Source organism: Artibeus jamaicensis, unplaced genomic scaffold, assembly GCF_021234435.1.
Source record: "Artibeus jamaicensis isolate MK-2021 breed Jamaican fruit bat unplaced genomic scaffold, CSHL_Jam_final contig_923, whole genome shotgun sequence".
Lineage (NCBI taxonomy): Eukaryota > Metazoa > Chordata > Mammalia > Chiroptera > Phyllostomidae > Artibeus > Artibeus jamaicensis.
The window spans coordinates 1,388,739-1,403,282 of record NW_026522014.1 but is presented as its reverse complement, the minus strand read 5'-3'; the positions used below and the strand labels follow the sequence as shown (position 1 = coordinate 1,403,282).

The 14,544-nt window shown below is 36.6% G+C and overlaps 1 protein-coding gene across 8 annotated transcripts in view; it reads right to left on the bottom strand.

The window, feature by feature from the left end:
* Nucleotides 1-14,544, bottom strand: part of AKAP9 (A-kinase anchoring protein 9) — a 173,761-nt gene that overhangs the window by 21,471 nt on the left and 137,746 nt on the right. For 7 of the 8 annotated variants that reach the window (XM_053655099.1, XM_037136468.2, XM_053655095.1 and 4 more), the window contains 9 exons: nucleotides 12,517-12,669; nucleotides 11,834-12,013; nucleotides 10,078-11,154; nucleotides 8,595-8,735; nucleotides 7,617-8,105; nucleotides 7,163-7,226; nucleotides 6,955-7,076; nucleotides 6,234-6,425; nucleotides 5,784-5,972 (listed from right to left, as the gene is read on the bottom strand). In XM_053655099.1, the coding sequence (XP_053511074.1) occupies nucleotides 5,784-5,972; nucleotides 6,234-6,425; nucleotides 6,955-7,076; nucleotides 7,163-7,226; nucleotides 7,617-8,105; nucleotides 8,595-8,735; nucleotides 10,078-11,154; nucleotides 11,834-12,013; nucleotides 12,517-12,669 (2,607 nt within the window). The remainder of the gene's footprint in view (nucleotides 1-5,783; nucleotides 5,973-6,233; nucleotides 6,426-6,954; nucleotides 7,077-7,162; nucleotides 7,227-7,616; nucleotides 8,106-8,594; nucleotides 8,736-10,077; nucleotides 11,155-11,833; nucleotides 12,014-12,516; nucleotides 12,670-14,544) is intronic. The other variant, XM_053655098.1, reaches the window with a different exon arrangement.

The window sequence follows — 14,544 nt, the reverse complement described above, 5'->3', positions numbered from 1 at the left end:
ATCTTACCCTGTTTTTGAATGTTACTCTTATTTTTTCTTTTTTAAAAAATATATTTTATTGGTTATGCCATTACAGTTGTCCTATTTCCCCTTTTCGTTCCCCTCCACCCTGCACACCCCTCGACCATTTCCCCCACCTTAGTTTATGTCCACGTGTCTCAAGTTCTTTAGATTCTATATTTCCCATACTATTCTTGCCCTCCCTCCTATTTTCTACCTACAGTCTATGCTACTTATTCTCTGTCCCTTCTCCTCCTCCCACTCCCCTGTTGCTAACCCTCCATGTGATCTTCATTTCTATGGTTCTGCTCCTGATTTAGCTGTCCTCTTAGTTTGCTTTTGTTTTAGGTGTGGTTCTTAATAACTGAGTTTGCTGTCCTTTCACTGTGCATCTTTTTTATCTTCTTTTTCTTAGATAAATCCCTTTAACATTTCCTATAATAAGGGCTTGGTGATGATGAACTCCTTGAATTTGATCTTATCTGAGACGCACTTTATCTGTCCTTCCATTCTAAATGAAAACTTTGCTGGATAGAGCAACCTTGGATGTAGGTCTTTGGATTTCATGACTTGGAATACTTCTTTCTGGTCCCTTCTTGCCTGGAAGGTCTCTTTTGAGAAATCCACTGACAGTCTGATGGAAAGTCCTTTGTAGGTGACTGTCCCCTTATCTCTTGCTGCTTCTAGGATTCTCTCCTTCATTTTTATCTCGGGTAATGTAATTATGATGTGCCTTGGTGTGTTCCTTCCTTGGTCCAACTTCTTTGGGACTCTCTGAGCTTCCTGGATTTCCTGGAAGCCTATTGCCTTTGCCAGATTGGGGAAGTTCTCCTTTATTATTTGTTTGGATAAGTTTTCCACTTGTCACTCTTCCTTTTCCCCTTCTGGTACCCCTATAATTCGGATGTTGGAGCATTTAAAGATGTCCTGGAGGTTCCTTAGCCTCTCATTTTTTTGAATTCTTGTTTCTTCATTCTTTTCTGTTTGGTCATTTTTTTCTTCCTTCTGGTCCACTCCCTTGATTTGAGTCCCAGTCTCCTTTCCATCGCTATTGGTTTCCTGTGCATGTCCCTTCATTTCAATTAGTTTAGCCTTCGTTTGTTTCTGTAATTTGTGACTAAACCCAACCACTTTTGTGAGCATCCTGATCACCAGTGTTTTGAACTGTGCATCTGATAGGTTGGCTATTTCTTGGTCACTTAAGAGTTATGGGCTCTGGGGCTTTGAGTTCTTCTTGAGCCATAATGTTTTGACCTGTTCGCACCTATTCTGTATGAGGGGCAGAGCCCTAGGTGCTCACCAGGGCAGGGCAACTCAGTTGCTGGGTTGTGATGCTGTATGTGGGGGCGGGGTCAGAGAGGGGCAATGGCGGTTCCCTCTGCTGCTTCCTGCCGCTGGGGCCTGCGCGGTACGTCTCAATGCTCGCTCCTTCGACTGGTTTATCTACACTTGAATGTGTGACTGTAGTCAGTCTGCCTGTTGCCACCCCACAACTGGGATCTGCCAACCGTCGCCCACGTGCCTCGGTCAGTCTGGCCGAGTTTTCCTGGGCAACCCCACTCTGCCAGACGCTGGCTCTGCCCCTCTTACCAGTCTGGCTGAACAGTTGGTTGTTGTTGGACTTCTGTATAGTTCAATTTTCTGTGTTTTGGTTGTGTTTTTTTTTTTACTAAAACTTTGTCGTCTTTAAATTTGGTTGTGCGAGGAGGCACAGTGTTTCCATCTATGCCACCATGTTGGCTGGAAGTCACAGTCTCCTCATTTTTTATTTTCAATTACAGTTGACATATATTATTATACTAGTTTCAGGAGTAAATCCCAGTGATTAGACATTACATAACTTAATAAGTGATCATCCCAATAAATCTCACAGCCACCTGACACCATACAGTTACTTGACTATATTCCCTATGCTGTACTTTATATCACCAAGACTGTTGTGAACAACCAATTTGTATTTCCTAATCCCTTCATCTTTTTCATCCCTCCAAATGCCCTCCCATTTGGCAACTCTCAAAAGGTTCTTTGTATCTACGAGTTTGCTTGTTTTGTTTGTTCATTTACTTTGTCTAAAATTAGATTCAATTGTTGACAGATGTATATTTATTGCCATTTTATTGTTCCTATTTTTGAAAATTTTCTTCTGAAAAAGAACCCTTTAACATTTCATACAAAACTGGTGTGGTAGTGATGAACTCCTTTAGCTTTTTCTTTTTAAAAAAGATTTTACTTACTTTTAGAGAGGGGAATGGAGGGAGAGACATACTGATTTGAGAAAGAAAGACTGATTTGCTGCCTCACATATACAGCCTGAATGGGGACCAAACCTGCAACCCACATACATGCCCCAACTGGGAATTAAACCAAAGACTCCTTTGGTTCAACTGGTTTACAGGATAATGCTCCAAGCAACTCAGAGCCACAATGGCTAGCTGACTGGCAGTCACTGACTGTCTTATGAGTTCTCTTGTAAGTAACTGTTTTCAAGATGCGCTCTTTGTCTTTAACCTTTTGTATTTTATTATGATGTGTCTTTGGTGTGGGCCTCTTTGATTTCATCTTGTTTGGGACTCTCTATGCTTTCTGGACTCATATGTCTATCTCCTTCACTAGTTAGAGAAGTTTTCTGTCATTTTTTCAAATAAATTTTCAATTTTTTGCTCTCTTCTCTGTCAGGCACCCTCAATGCAAATGTTGGAGGGCTTGAAGTTGTTCCAGAGGCTCTTTACACTATCCTCATTTTTTTGGATTCTTTTTTCTTTCTGCTGTTCTGAATAGGTTTTTTGTTTTCTTCCATATATTCCAAATTACTGATTTGATTTTCGGCTTCATCTACTCTATTGTTGATTCCCTGTACAATATTCTTCATTTTAGTTGGTTTATCCTTTACTTCTTACTAGTCCTTTTTTGTGCTGTTGAAGGCCTCACTAAGTTCACTGAGCTTCCTTATAACCAGTGTTTTGAACTCTGCACCAGATAGATCGTTTGTCTCCATTTTGTTTAGTTCTTTTCCAGAGTTTTGCTCTGTTCTTTCATTTTGGACATGTTTCTTTGTCTCTTCATTTTGGTAGCCTCCCTGTGTTTGTTTCTATGTATTAGGTAGAGTGGCAATGTCTCCCAGGCATGGTATGGTAGAGTGGCCTACTGTAGTAGGTGTCCTGTAGGGTCCAGCAGTACTGCCTCCCCAGTCACTCAAGGTGTGAACTCAAGGTGTGTCCTTTGTGTGGGCTGTATACCCTCTTCTTGAGGTTGAGAATCGATTGCTGCTGGGAGACCATTGAGAGGGATTAACCCAGGCCAATCAGCTACAAAAACTGACCACCAACCACTGACCACCATGGAGGATCGGTTGTGCAGGGGCCCACTCCATACAGCTGGACTTACTTCAGTGGAGCTCTGGTGCCTGTTGAGCCTGCCTCTTGAATGTGTTGCTTGTGGAGGAGGTTGGGTGGTGTGTTCTGACACAGTCTGAAGCTGTCTACTGGGTGTGCTGGTTCTGGTGCCTCCTGGAAGGTACTGGCCAAGGTCGGCCACTGCCTGTGCTGTGATTAGGGCCACCTGGCATGAACTACAAAGCAATCTGCTGATGGCTGCTACTTGTGCTGAACTTTCAGGTACCCATGTGAGACCAAGCTATGAACTAAGGCTGGCTGCTGCTATTGCTGGGCCTGAGGCCACTTAGTGAGAGGGTTTGCTGAGGACAGATGCTGCTTGTTTCAGAGATTTTAGAAAAGTATGAGGCATGAACCCAGACAAGGAAAAGCCACTTGTGTGGAAAAGCCACTGGGAGCACCTTTCACTTTCATTATTTTGTTTGATGTTCAAACTGTCCCATGTTTAGCCAGGGAGAACTCCTTCAAGCTGGCTTCTGTGACTTTCTGACATATCCCCTCAATTCTTTCAGCAATTCCTTGTTAGCAAAATGAGATACTTCATATTGTACTTTCCCTGCTCCTGCCCTGGAATCAGCCATTTCTCTAAGAAGTCCTAGTTCCTTTTAATGGAGAATGTACTAAAAAAATCAAGATCTGGGTGCTAAATGTTATGAACAAATTTTTAAAAAAATTCTTGGCCCTGGCTGGTGTAGCTCAGTGGATTGAGCGCGGGCCGGCAAACCAGAGTATTGCAGTTTGATTCCCAGTCAGGGCACATGCCTGGGTTGCAGGCCAGTTTCCAGCAGGGGATGCACGAGAGGCAACCACACATTGATATTTCTTTCCCTTTCTCCTTCGCTTCCCCTCTAAAGATACATAAATAAAATCTTTAAAAAATTCTTAAGTATTGCTATAGTTTTTTATTCAAAGATTTTATTTTTTACAGAGGGGAAGGGAGGAAGAAAGAGAGGGAGAGAAATGTTGATGTGCAAGAGAACACTGTTTGGTTGCCTCTTCCACGCCCTAACTAGGGACCTGGCTCACATCCAAAGCATGTGCCCCAAATGGGAAATGAACTGGCAACCCTTCAGTTTACAGGCTGGTACTCAACCCATTGAGCCCTATCAGCCAGGGCTGTGAACTGTTTTTTTAAAAAGAGATTTTTATTTATTTATTTTTAGAGAGAAGAGAGAGGAGGAAGAGAGAGAGAAACATGATGTGTGAGAGAATGTGAACTGATTTGATTCTTTTATTATTCACAGACCTTTCAGGTTTTTTATTTTTTCCTGAATGAAAAATTTGGTAAGACTTATTTTTCCAGAAAACCTGTCCACTTCCCTGAAGTTTTTTAATAAACACAGAATTATTGATGACATTTCATTACTTTTATATTTCAGGTTATATCTTTGGTTGTGATCCTATTTTCATTCCTAACTTTTAAAAGTGTGCTTTACCTTTTTTCCTGAACTAACCCTCTAGAAAAGTTTATTATATTGGTCTTTCAAAGAATCAGTTTTTATCCTCTATTGTACCACTGTATGTATTTTACCAATGTCTTTTATTTATTACACTTGAGCCTCATTATTTGTGGATCACGTATTTATGAATTTGCCTAGTCACTAAAATGTACTTGTGCCCCTAAAACCAATACCTGCGGTGTTTTCACAGCGTCTGCAAACACGCAGGGGCAAAATGCCAGATGTGCATGTTCCTGGCTGACGCTGACACTGTGCCTTCTTTTTTCATCCATTACACTATAAACATGTGTCCTTCTGCCACCCATTTATAGTGCTGTTTTTCTGTACTTCTGTGCTTTTTTTTGGTGATTTTACTGTTTCAAATGGTCCCCAAGCATAGTAATGAAGTACTACGTAGTGTTCCTAAGTACAATAAAGCTGTGTATTATGAAGAAAACACATGTGTTAAGCTTCATTTAGGCATGAGTTGTAGTGCTAAATAAACATCGGTTCAACGTTAATGAATCAACAGCATACAGTAAATACTGTGTGTTTGAACAGAATCACACATAAAATAAGGTCATGTATTGCTGGTTGACAAAAATGTCACGATTAGGGGGCCACAGAAACTGACCCCTCTACTTCCTTTAGTAGCAATGGCTTAGCATTCATGGCAACTTCACAGAACCTAACTACTGCAAATTATAGGAACTGACTGTATCACATCCCTAATATTTTGGGGTCATTCTGTTCCTCTTTTTCAAACTTCCCAAGTTGGAGAATTAGCTCAATAATTTTCAATACTGCTCATTTTTTAACGTAAGATAAAAACACTTATGGTAATCATTTTTCTTCTAAATACTTAGTAGCTGCTAAAATTTTAAACTTCAGACTTCCTATAACACTGATCAACAATTAATTTTAAGTTTGATGTAATGTTTTACTTTGATACCTGTTCTTGTATTCTTTGTTCCAAACAGTTTAATAATCCAGCTGCATCTCTAGTGCCTAGAGCCGTCAGTTCAGTCTGAAATGCAGCCAGTAAAACATTGCGTTCCTTTAAGAAAACTTGCTGAAGGGCAAGCAGAAGTTCACCTCGCCAGTCTGAGAAGTTCTCATGAGATTGAGAACTATCATAAACCTAGCAGAGTATAAAAAACAAAAGTTAGCTCCGAATAAGCATGTTTAAAAAGGCTCTAAAAAGGATATTTATCTGCTCACCTAAATAAATGTAAGTAAGAGCATGCGAACCTAAGCATATGTGAATTTATTTTCAAATATGTGACTTGGGGTGTGCAAATAAATAAAATACCTGACAAACAACAATAATTTAATTTGTAAACTGCCTTAAAATTGATACATATTATATAAAACTATTTGGATGCATAATAATCTTGAGTACCTCAACTCCTCTTTGCACCTGCATCTTGGTAATTAAATCCTTAAGAGATGAGATTGTACTGAGATAAGCTTTTCTCTCTTCTTGCCAAGATTCTGAAACCTGCTCAACAGAATGGTCCTCTCCATCACTATAGGGCGACTCGGTGAGAGAGAGCACCTGCATGCCTTCATTATGGACAGCTCTCAGTAATCCCTAGAAACCAAAACCCAAAAGCCAGAATTATTACAACCTCAAAGACTGCAAAGTCGAAGGGAACTTTTAAGCAAGACAGCTTGACACCTACTTAGATTAATTTAGAAAAGCCACTGCAGATAGGAAACACCATCCTATCCTCTTCCGCTGGAGGAGAAAGCCAATCCCATAAAATGGCCTATGACAGTATACTATCTATTTATCTAATGTGTTCTTCTTGGATTTAATAACTAGCCACTAATTTGACCAAAAGAAATATGTAGGAGATAAATTCTAGTCCTTGAAACTATTTTAATAATTTTGGCAAACACAAATTTCAGCAATGAAAATTAAAAAAATTCTGTATATAAATATATTGTGCTTTATTACCTGTACAAAATGGAAATAAAACTAAACAGATCCCCAAGATGCCTCATAGGTCTGCAATTCTCTCTCCATAGAGGACCTTACTACTATATAACTTTAAATACACTATTATGTTCAATGTAGAAACCACACTAAGTTTTACTAAAGATATGTCTTTTTGTACCTTTATTTTCTTTGGGAATGAATCTGTTGAACTTTCACCTTCTTCTCCTCGGCCTTCTGATGCTGAGTCAAATCCCTGACTTTGTGTAAGGTAAATTCCCTGACCCCAGTCTGATCCAGAATCTAAAATAAAGAAAACAACCAGTGACTATTAAACAAATATTTTTTATACAAGTACTACACAAATTCCAGAAATTTATGTAACTTACCACTAGAACATATTTCTCTAGTTTGGTAAGCCTCAGAATGTGTTAATTCAGGAATTGAGGTTCCCTAATTAGAGAAAACAAAAAGTACATAACTTTCTTTGCTTTAATACAAACAGGGTCCCATAAATAATATTATTCTTTGTAATGCTGTTGAAAAAATTCACTTAAGTTTGTTACACCTTTTTAAAATAAACAAAACTATCCATGGCTTACAACAGTCTAGTTTTTCTTCATGGGCATTACCGTAATAAGAAACATTCATGAATTAAGGAACAATAACATCAGGATAGTAACTTTGTGAAAGTTACTATCTGACTTTCCGTAATGGAAAGACAATTATAATTTTATCATAATGAAGAAATTGTCCTAAATTTCTTTTCCTCTTAAAACCACTGAATTTTAGGGGAAAAAAATCACAGAACACTGAAAAGCACAGGTTATGAAAACCAAATACCTCTTTAGACTTCAGACACTGTATCACTGCCTTCAAGGTGCGACATTCCTCTGACAGTAACTGGACAGCAACATAGTGCTCCCTCTTCAAGGTTTCAGTTTCTGAAATATGTCTGGATTCCATATCCAAAATTTCAGCAGCATGTAGCTCTTGCATTTGCTCAATTTTTTCAGTAAACTGATGGATTATTTCAGTAACTTCTTCTGATGGACATTCACTTTGTAAATCAATTTGGATTCCTGTATTTCTGACATGGATTTGTGGAGTCTGACTGCTACTATTGACCTTGAGAGTCCTGTCTGTCTGGGATGCGATACTTTTACCCTCTTTAATAGGAAATGGCTCTAATATGAATAGTTTTCTGTTTTCTTGTACCTCAGTCTTTTCTTCTTCTTCTAAGAAGTAGGATAATTTCTCTTTTGCCTCTGTCAGTTGATTCCTAACTTGACTTAAATCTTTCTGGAGAAATGCCGTATTTGTTTCTTTCACCTAAAAACACAACAAATAGAACAGTAGAATATCTAGTTAAAAATACTGAACACAGAATTTAGTGTTGGGAGAGTATAATTCATACTAGTATGTTCATTTTATTATTCTTTAGAATAAAAATTCAGAAACACTCAGAGTCTCCATATGTATTTCTACATATGGCCACAGATTACCACAGAAATAAAATCATTTTATCAGCCTCTACTTTTAGTTCTCATAGGATATGTAGTTTCCTTAACATCTGTCTTTCTCCTCCTTCATTAATGGATTAGAGAAATTATACGCATCTTCCTATTGAAGATTCCAAGGCAAATCAAGCAACAAGATGCTATTAAAGAAATATATAAATTTTCATCAAATTCACTTGCTTTTATTTTTTTCTAGCTTTAAATTATGGATTTAGGTTTGTTTCATAGAAAAGAATATAATTTGAAATAAAATTAAGATAGGTAGAAGCAAGTGAATTAGGAGCTAAGTTACTTGTTTTACCAAAAGCTCTTCTTGAAGTTTTTCTGCCTTTTCTTTGTAATTGGCAAGTTCTTCTTTGGTAGCTGCTGACTCAGCTCTGAGAGCCTCAAGCTGAACAAAAAATCCACTTTCTTCACTGGTATGAATTAGCTCAGTAGTTGTCTGTATGGCAATGGAAAAATATAAGAAACACATCATTAAAAAAATATAGCCAAGTTCAAGGCAATATACATTCTAATGAAGCTTTTTTTTAAAAACCAGGAATGGCTGTCTATCAGATAAAAGGGGTTGAAATGATCCGTGTTCACTAAACAAATAGAGAAAAAATTTCAGAACCATTATTCTGTATTTTCGGGAAAGAAAAGAATGATTTTTCAGAAGTGAAAGGTAAATACTCTCATTGTATATATCCTAAAATTTATAAATTATTACTTAATATTTTTGGTACTTTTCAAAAAGCTTTTATATTTATATCACTTTCCTTAAAAGATACCAGGCATTAACAAAACAGTTCTTAGAACTTTTACATACATGGAAAGTCACATTACTATTTTAATATTATTCATAGTTTATATTTCCAATAAGCCTAATAGGAAGAAAAAGCCTAATAAATGGAAAGAATTATCATTTGCAAAATAAATTATATTTATAGGATCCTGATATATCAGTTAATCTCCTGGTGTTCAGATTAAGATGGCACAATCACTACACAAAATTCAAAATACATAAAGTGAGAATTTGAAAGCTAAAGTCCTTTCATATCAGTCCTATGCTGAGAAATAACTGCAATTTCAGGTCTTTACCTAAGTAGATTTATAAGGGTAAAATGCAAATTTTTCATAGAAAAGGAAAACAAATTATTATCAAGTATAAAATCTGCAAAAGTTAAGGATTCCTCACTCTTACGTTAATTCAGTAGAACACTAATATATGTTATTTTCTATTATTACCTAAAAGGGATGATCACACAACATGCATGATAGAGGGAAAAGGAAAAACTCTACACAAGTTCCAGAAGACATTTGCTGAACTTAACATTTCTAAATTTCTTCTGACTACTCTATTTAATAACTGTGCTAGTTAAATTACAAAATATAGTTTGTGTCATTTATTCTAGTGATAATATAACTGTAGAGAATAGTAATATATTTTTTAAAGATTTTATTTATTTATCTTTAGAGGGGAAGGGAAGGAGAGAGGGAGAGAAATATCAACGTGTGGTTGCCTCTCGTGTGTCCCCTGCTGGGAACTGGCATGCAATCCACGCATGCGCCCTGACTGGGAATCGAACCTCAATCCTCAGGTTGGCAGGCCCGCACTCAATCCACTGAGCTACACCAGCCAGGGCGAGAATAGTAATATTTTTATAAAAATGCTTTATATGTACCAATTGCTACATGTGAAGAACAACATTTAATTTAGTAAATTAGTAGTCAGCTCAAGGAATAAAGGAAAAGAGGGTATCTTAGGGTATTTAAGTGAAAAAAATTAAATACAAACTAACCGTGAGAACTTCAAAATCTCCTTGAGGGCTTTTTTGCCTTTCTTTGACTCCTTGTTTTTTCTCACTGTCCTCCAAAAGCTTCTGTAGTTCCTGTAGCTTTTTCTCTTTTTCTACAGCATTTTTCTCTGCAATTTCTACCTGTTCTTTTTCTAAAATCAAACTGGTCTGCATTTCAACCACCTGGCTTTCTAATTCTGATATTCTCAAGGTTAATGCGGATACATCTGACTTCATCTCATTTTCTGTTAGTTGATTTAAATTCTGTACATTTGCTCTTTCGGGCTCTGATGAACTCTCTTGTTCACTTTGACAGAGTTTCACATATTCCTTAACGGCTTCAAGTTGGACCTGGCTCACAACAGCAGCAGCAACATTTTCCTCAAGTACAGTCTGGAGGTCTACAATGTTCTTTTTAAGCATTTCTGTTTCTGCCTGGACTTGTTCTCGCATGTCCTTTATTTGTTTGTAACACTGGGTAAGTTCTAAGTTCTTTGCACTCACAGTACTCTCAAGTTGTAGCACCTTTGTTTCCAAACTGTTTATGGAAACTCTGCTGTTTTCTTCCAAAGATCTGAGGGAAGTCTGATTTTCTAGGCCTTGAAGAGCACCTCCAGTAAGGACATCTTGTAGTTCAGGTTTCTTTTTGCTCAGATCATCTACAGCCACGTTGTCACTTTTTAATGGTATACTTCGGATTTTTTCCCTATTTTCCCATTCTCTCTTTAAGCTGCATAGTTCTTGTGTTAACTGGTTCATTTTTAAATTGGTTTCTTCAAGTACATTTTTAGTAAAGGCCATTTCTTCATTAGTGGTTTCTACTTGCTGTTCCAAAGCCAGTTTTTCAGCTATTACCATATCCAGCTGATGCTTTAAACTATCTGCTTCTTCTGGGACAGAAGCAGCATGCACTGATGTCTTTTGTTCAATATTTGCCAATTCCTGTTGAAGTTTTTCAATCACTTCATTAAGCTGCTCAATTTCTTCCTCTCTATTTTTCTTCACACGTTCTTGATCACTTATCAAACATTCTATTTGGGTTTCGAGATCCCTTATCAGCTCATTTTTTTCTTCAATAACCTGTTAATGAGAAAAAGGTAGCATACACAATAAATATATATTTATCTTTTGAGAATTCAATTTTATTTTAGGGCAAGATCTTCAAGCACTGATCACACAATATAGTTCTTGGACATATTACATTAACTTAATATAGACCCTCATATCAAAGAAGGGCCTAAATTATATGCCTTCATACAGAAAGTTCTGTTAAATATAAAACGATTTACACTTTTACTAGCTGATTTCCTACAAGTAGTCAATATCAATATATTCTAATAGAAAAGAATGAAGTATTGAAACAAAAACAGTCTACAGCAGACGGCACCCAAGTATCATCTTATTTAACTCATATCAAACAGTAGAATTTTTAATAGGTTGGTTAGAATGATATGATGAACTCTTAAGTCACCAGAGACTCCCTGTAAAACATGAAAAATCTCTGATAATATTAGAAAATGATAAAAATATACTCAGCTTGTTATATTGAAATTAAAATGGATAAAGTGCATGGTGTGGTAGGGTGAAAATGGAGACAAGTGTACTTGAACAACAATAAAAGAATAAAATTAATGGGTAAAGAAAATTAAGGTTTAGTTGGTTTTACATTTAAAGAGAAAAGGAGAAAAACCAGTCTTTAGTGCTTTAAAATTCTAGCTTAAATTAACCTCATGTAACAATCAATTTTAAACTAGTGTACCTTGTTATCTGTTGTCATTTTAAGTTGATGCTGCAGTTTTGTAATTTGCTCATTCAATTGATGAATTTCTACCTCTTTTTCCTGCATTATTTGAGCAAATTTGCCAAATAACACATGTTGGTCCTGAGTAGAGACAGCTTCAGATTCCTTTATGGCAAATCCCAGTTTTTCTAATTCATCCTAGGGATAAAAATAGCCATCCTAGTTGGACAGATCATTACACGTGATTTTTAAACCTTCTTTCAATAAACTCTTACAAAAGATACAGCATTAAAAAATGTACAAATTAAAAGTATTCAGAGATATCAAATTATTGTAATCAGTAATTCTTAAAATATTTTGATAAAAGGTCTGAAAGTTTCATTTATGATGAATTCAAATGTTTCTGTTGGCTTAAAAACAAGTTCCATGCAAATCCATTTGAAGCTAATGTTCCTCTGTTAAGCACCACTTAGCAAATGGGTTTAGCAAATACTTAATACTAATGTTTGCACAAGACAAAAAAATATGAATTATTTATGGACTGAGTTTTTCTTTTTTTTTTTTGTGTCAGATTAATTATTAAGATTTTATTGTTTATTTTTTGTTCGATTTTATACTACTAAGCTTAAGAATTTTTTTTTTTTTTTTTTGTTAGTATTTTTTTCTTCCCCCCCCCCCTTCTTCTTTGGCTAATTAATTACCTTAAATAACTTGTTTTCTTGTTCAAGTTCTTGTAGGCGGGTAGTTGATTCCTTTTTCTGTATTTCTAATTGCATATGTAGTTGCTGAACTTCTTCATTCTTATTTTCCAGTTCTTCTCTAAACTGCTCTAACTGTTCTTCTAAGTTTGTGATCTTAGATACCAAAATCAAAAAGAAAGAGAAAAAAACTTTACACAAATCTGAGTCAAGAGAAAATAAAGAATGTTATGTTAGTTCTATAAAGTGTGTATGCTTAAAACATGTGAGTCATGAAAATAAAGAAAAGAGGTTTCTCTAAGTCAGTTGTAACTGTGTCTTCTAGACTTTTTCAAACTTACCACCCTTAAACCATCCTGCCCAGAGCAAAGAGGAGACCTTCAGAGGAAGGATACAGGAGCTATTTCCTACCTAAAATGTCATCGGATAAAGTAGAAAAGAACCATGGGAAAAAGGAAAAAGTCTACATTTAAGATCTCCTTTTATGATAAATTAAGTTTCTATCAAAAGGTTAAAGAAAGCCCTGGCAGGGTGGCTCAGCTGGTTGGAGTGTTGTTCTGTGCACCAAAAGGTTGAGGGTTTGAGCCTCAATCAGGCTATGTACGGGAGGCAACCAATTGATGTTTCTCTCTCACACTGATGTTGTTTTTTTCCCCCCCACCCTTGCCGTCCCCACTTCCTTTTTCTTTCTCTCTCTCTAAAAAAAAAGAAATCAATAAATACATCCTCAGGTAAGAACTTAAAAAAAGATAGAAGAAAGGTGTATAATTAAGTCAGTTACTTTCACCACCAGGTAAGAATAGCTCAATTTAGTCCATATTTATACCCAATGAAAGATATGGCTGCCATGTACCTTGTTTAACGAGAAATAAGCAGAGGTGGAGGTCTGAAATACAGAAACTTAAAAATTGAGGTATTGAGTAAATATCACTTTAAGAGAAAATTAGAGTTCCTATATGTAGGACAATAGAATTTTAGTTCATTTCTGAGGACAGATTACCATTAATGATAAAGCAATTGTTCTTTGATGGCATATAGACTGAAACTAACAAAAAAATAGGAGCTCTTTATTGTCATATTTAAAAAAATTGGGTTTCTTGAGGGAAGGATCAGTTATTTAGCTCACTGCTTTGTAGCTACTTATAAATATTTAATGAATGGATTTGCAAATGTGTATTCACCTGATGATCACATTGCTGCATTAAAAACAACTAAGAGGCAGGAGCAGCATTTAGGGGTAGCTGGCTCAGAGCGTACTCTATAAATCATTTCTCCCCTTAGAACCTGAAAGGGGCATGTAATGATTATGCACAGATGTGTGACTGGAATCACATCTCAGCACTGGCAAGGCAAAGACCTTCACAACAGCCTAATGCTTCCTTAAGAGAAACAGTACTGATACTAGTCATTACAGCGAGCATTTACAGACAATTTACTGTTAGGCTCTGCATAAGGTGCTTTATGTGTATTATTTTTTTTAAAAGACTCTGTAATAAACACATGAGATCTCTGCTAAGACGAGGAAGGGAGGCACTGAGAGGCGAGTGCCTAGTGCTGAGATCCAAGGCTAATACGTGGGAGCCAGCTTTTGAACCTGGGGAGTTTCCCTCTGGAGGCTTATTTTTTTTCCCAAGAGGGAAAGAGCAGTTTCTCAGTCTTGACTTCTTTATATCCTTAGTCACAGAACTTCTGTTCAGCTAGTCTTCAGATGGTTCCCCAGGCTGGCTGTTCTGTCATTTAGTTGTAACTAGGGTGTGGTCAGAGGAGGGGCGAGCACAGTGTTTACCTGCTCTGCCCATCTTGCCTGGCTGGAGCCCTGTATTCTCAACTATCATTTATTCTGCTTCTAATAACTAATGTCTAAGACTTACATTTAAATTATTTCCTGTTTAATGCTGGTATTAAAACTCAGTAAATACACCTTAAATACATTTAGGAGTTGTACTTGTATAATGATCAGGTTTGTTGAAAACTGCGATGACTGTATCTTCTTCAAAGTTATGTAATATAATAGTATTTACTCATAGCCCT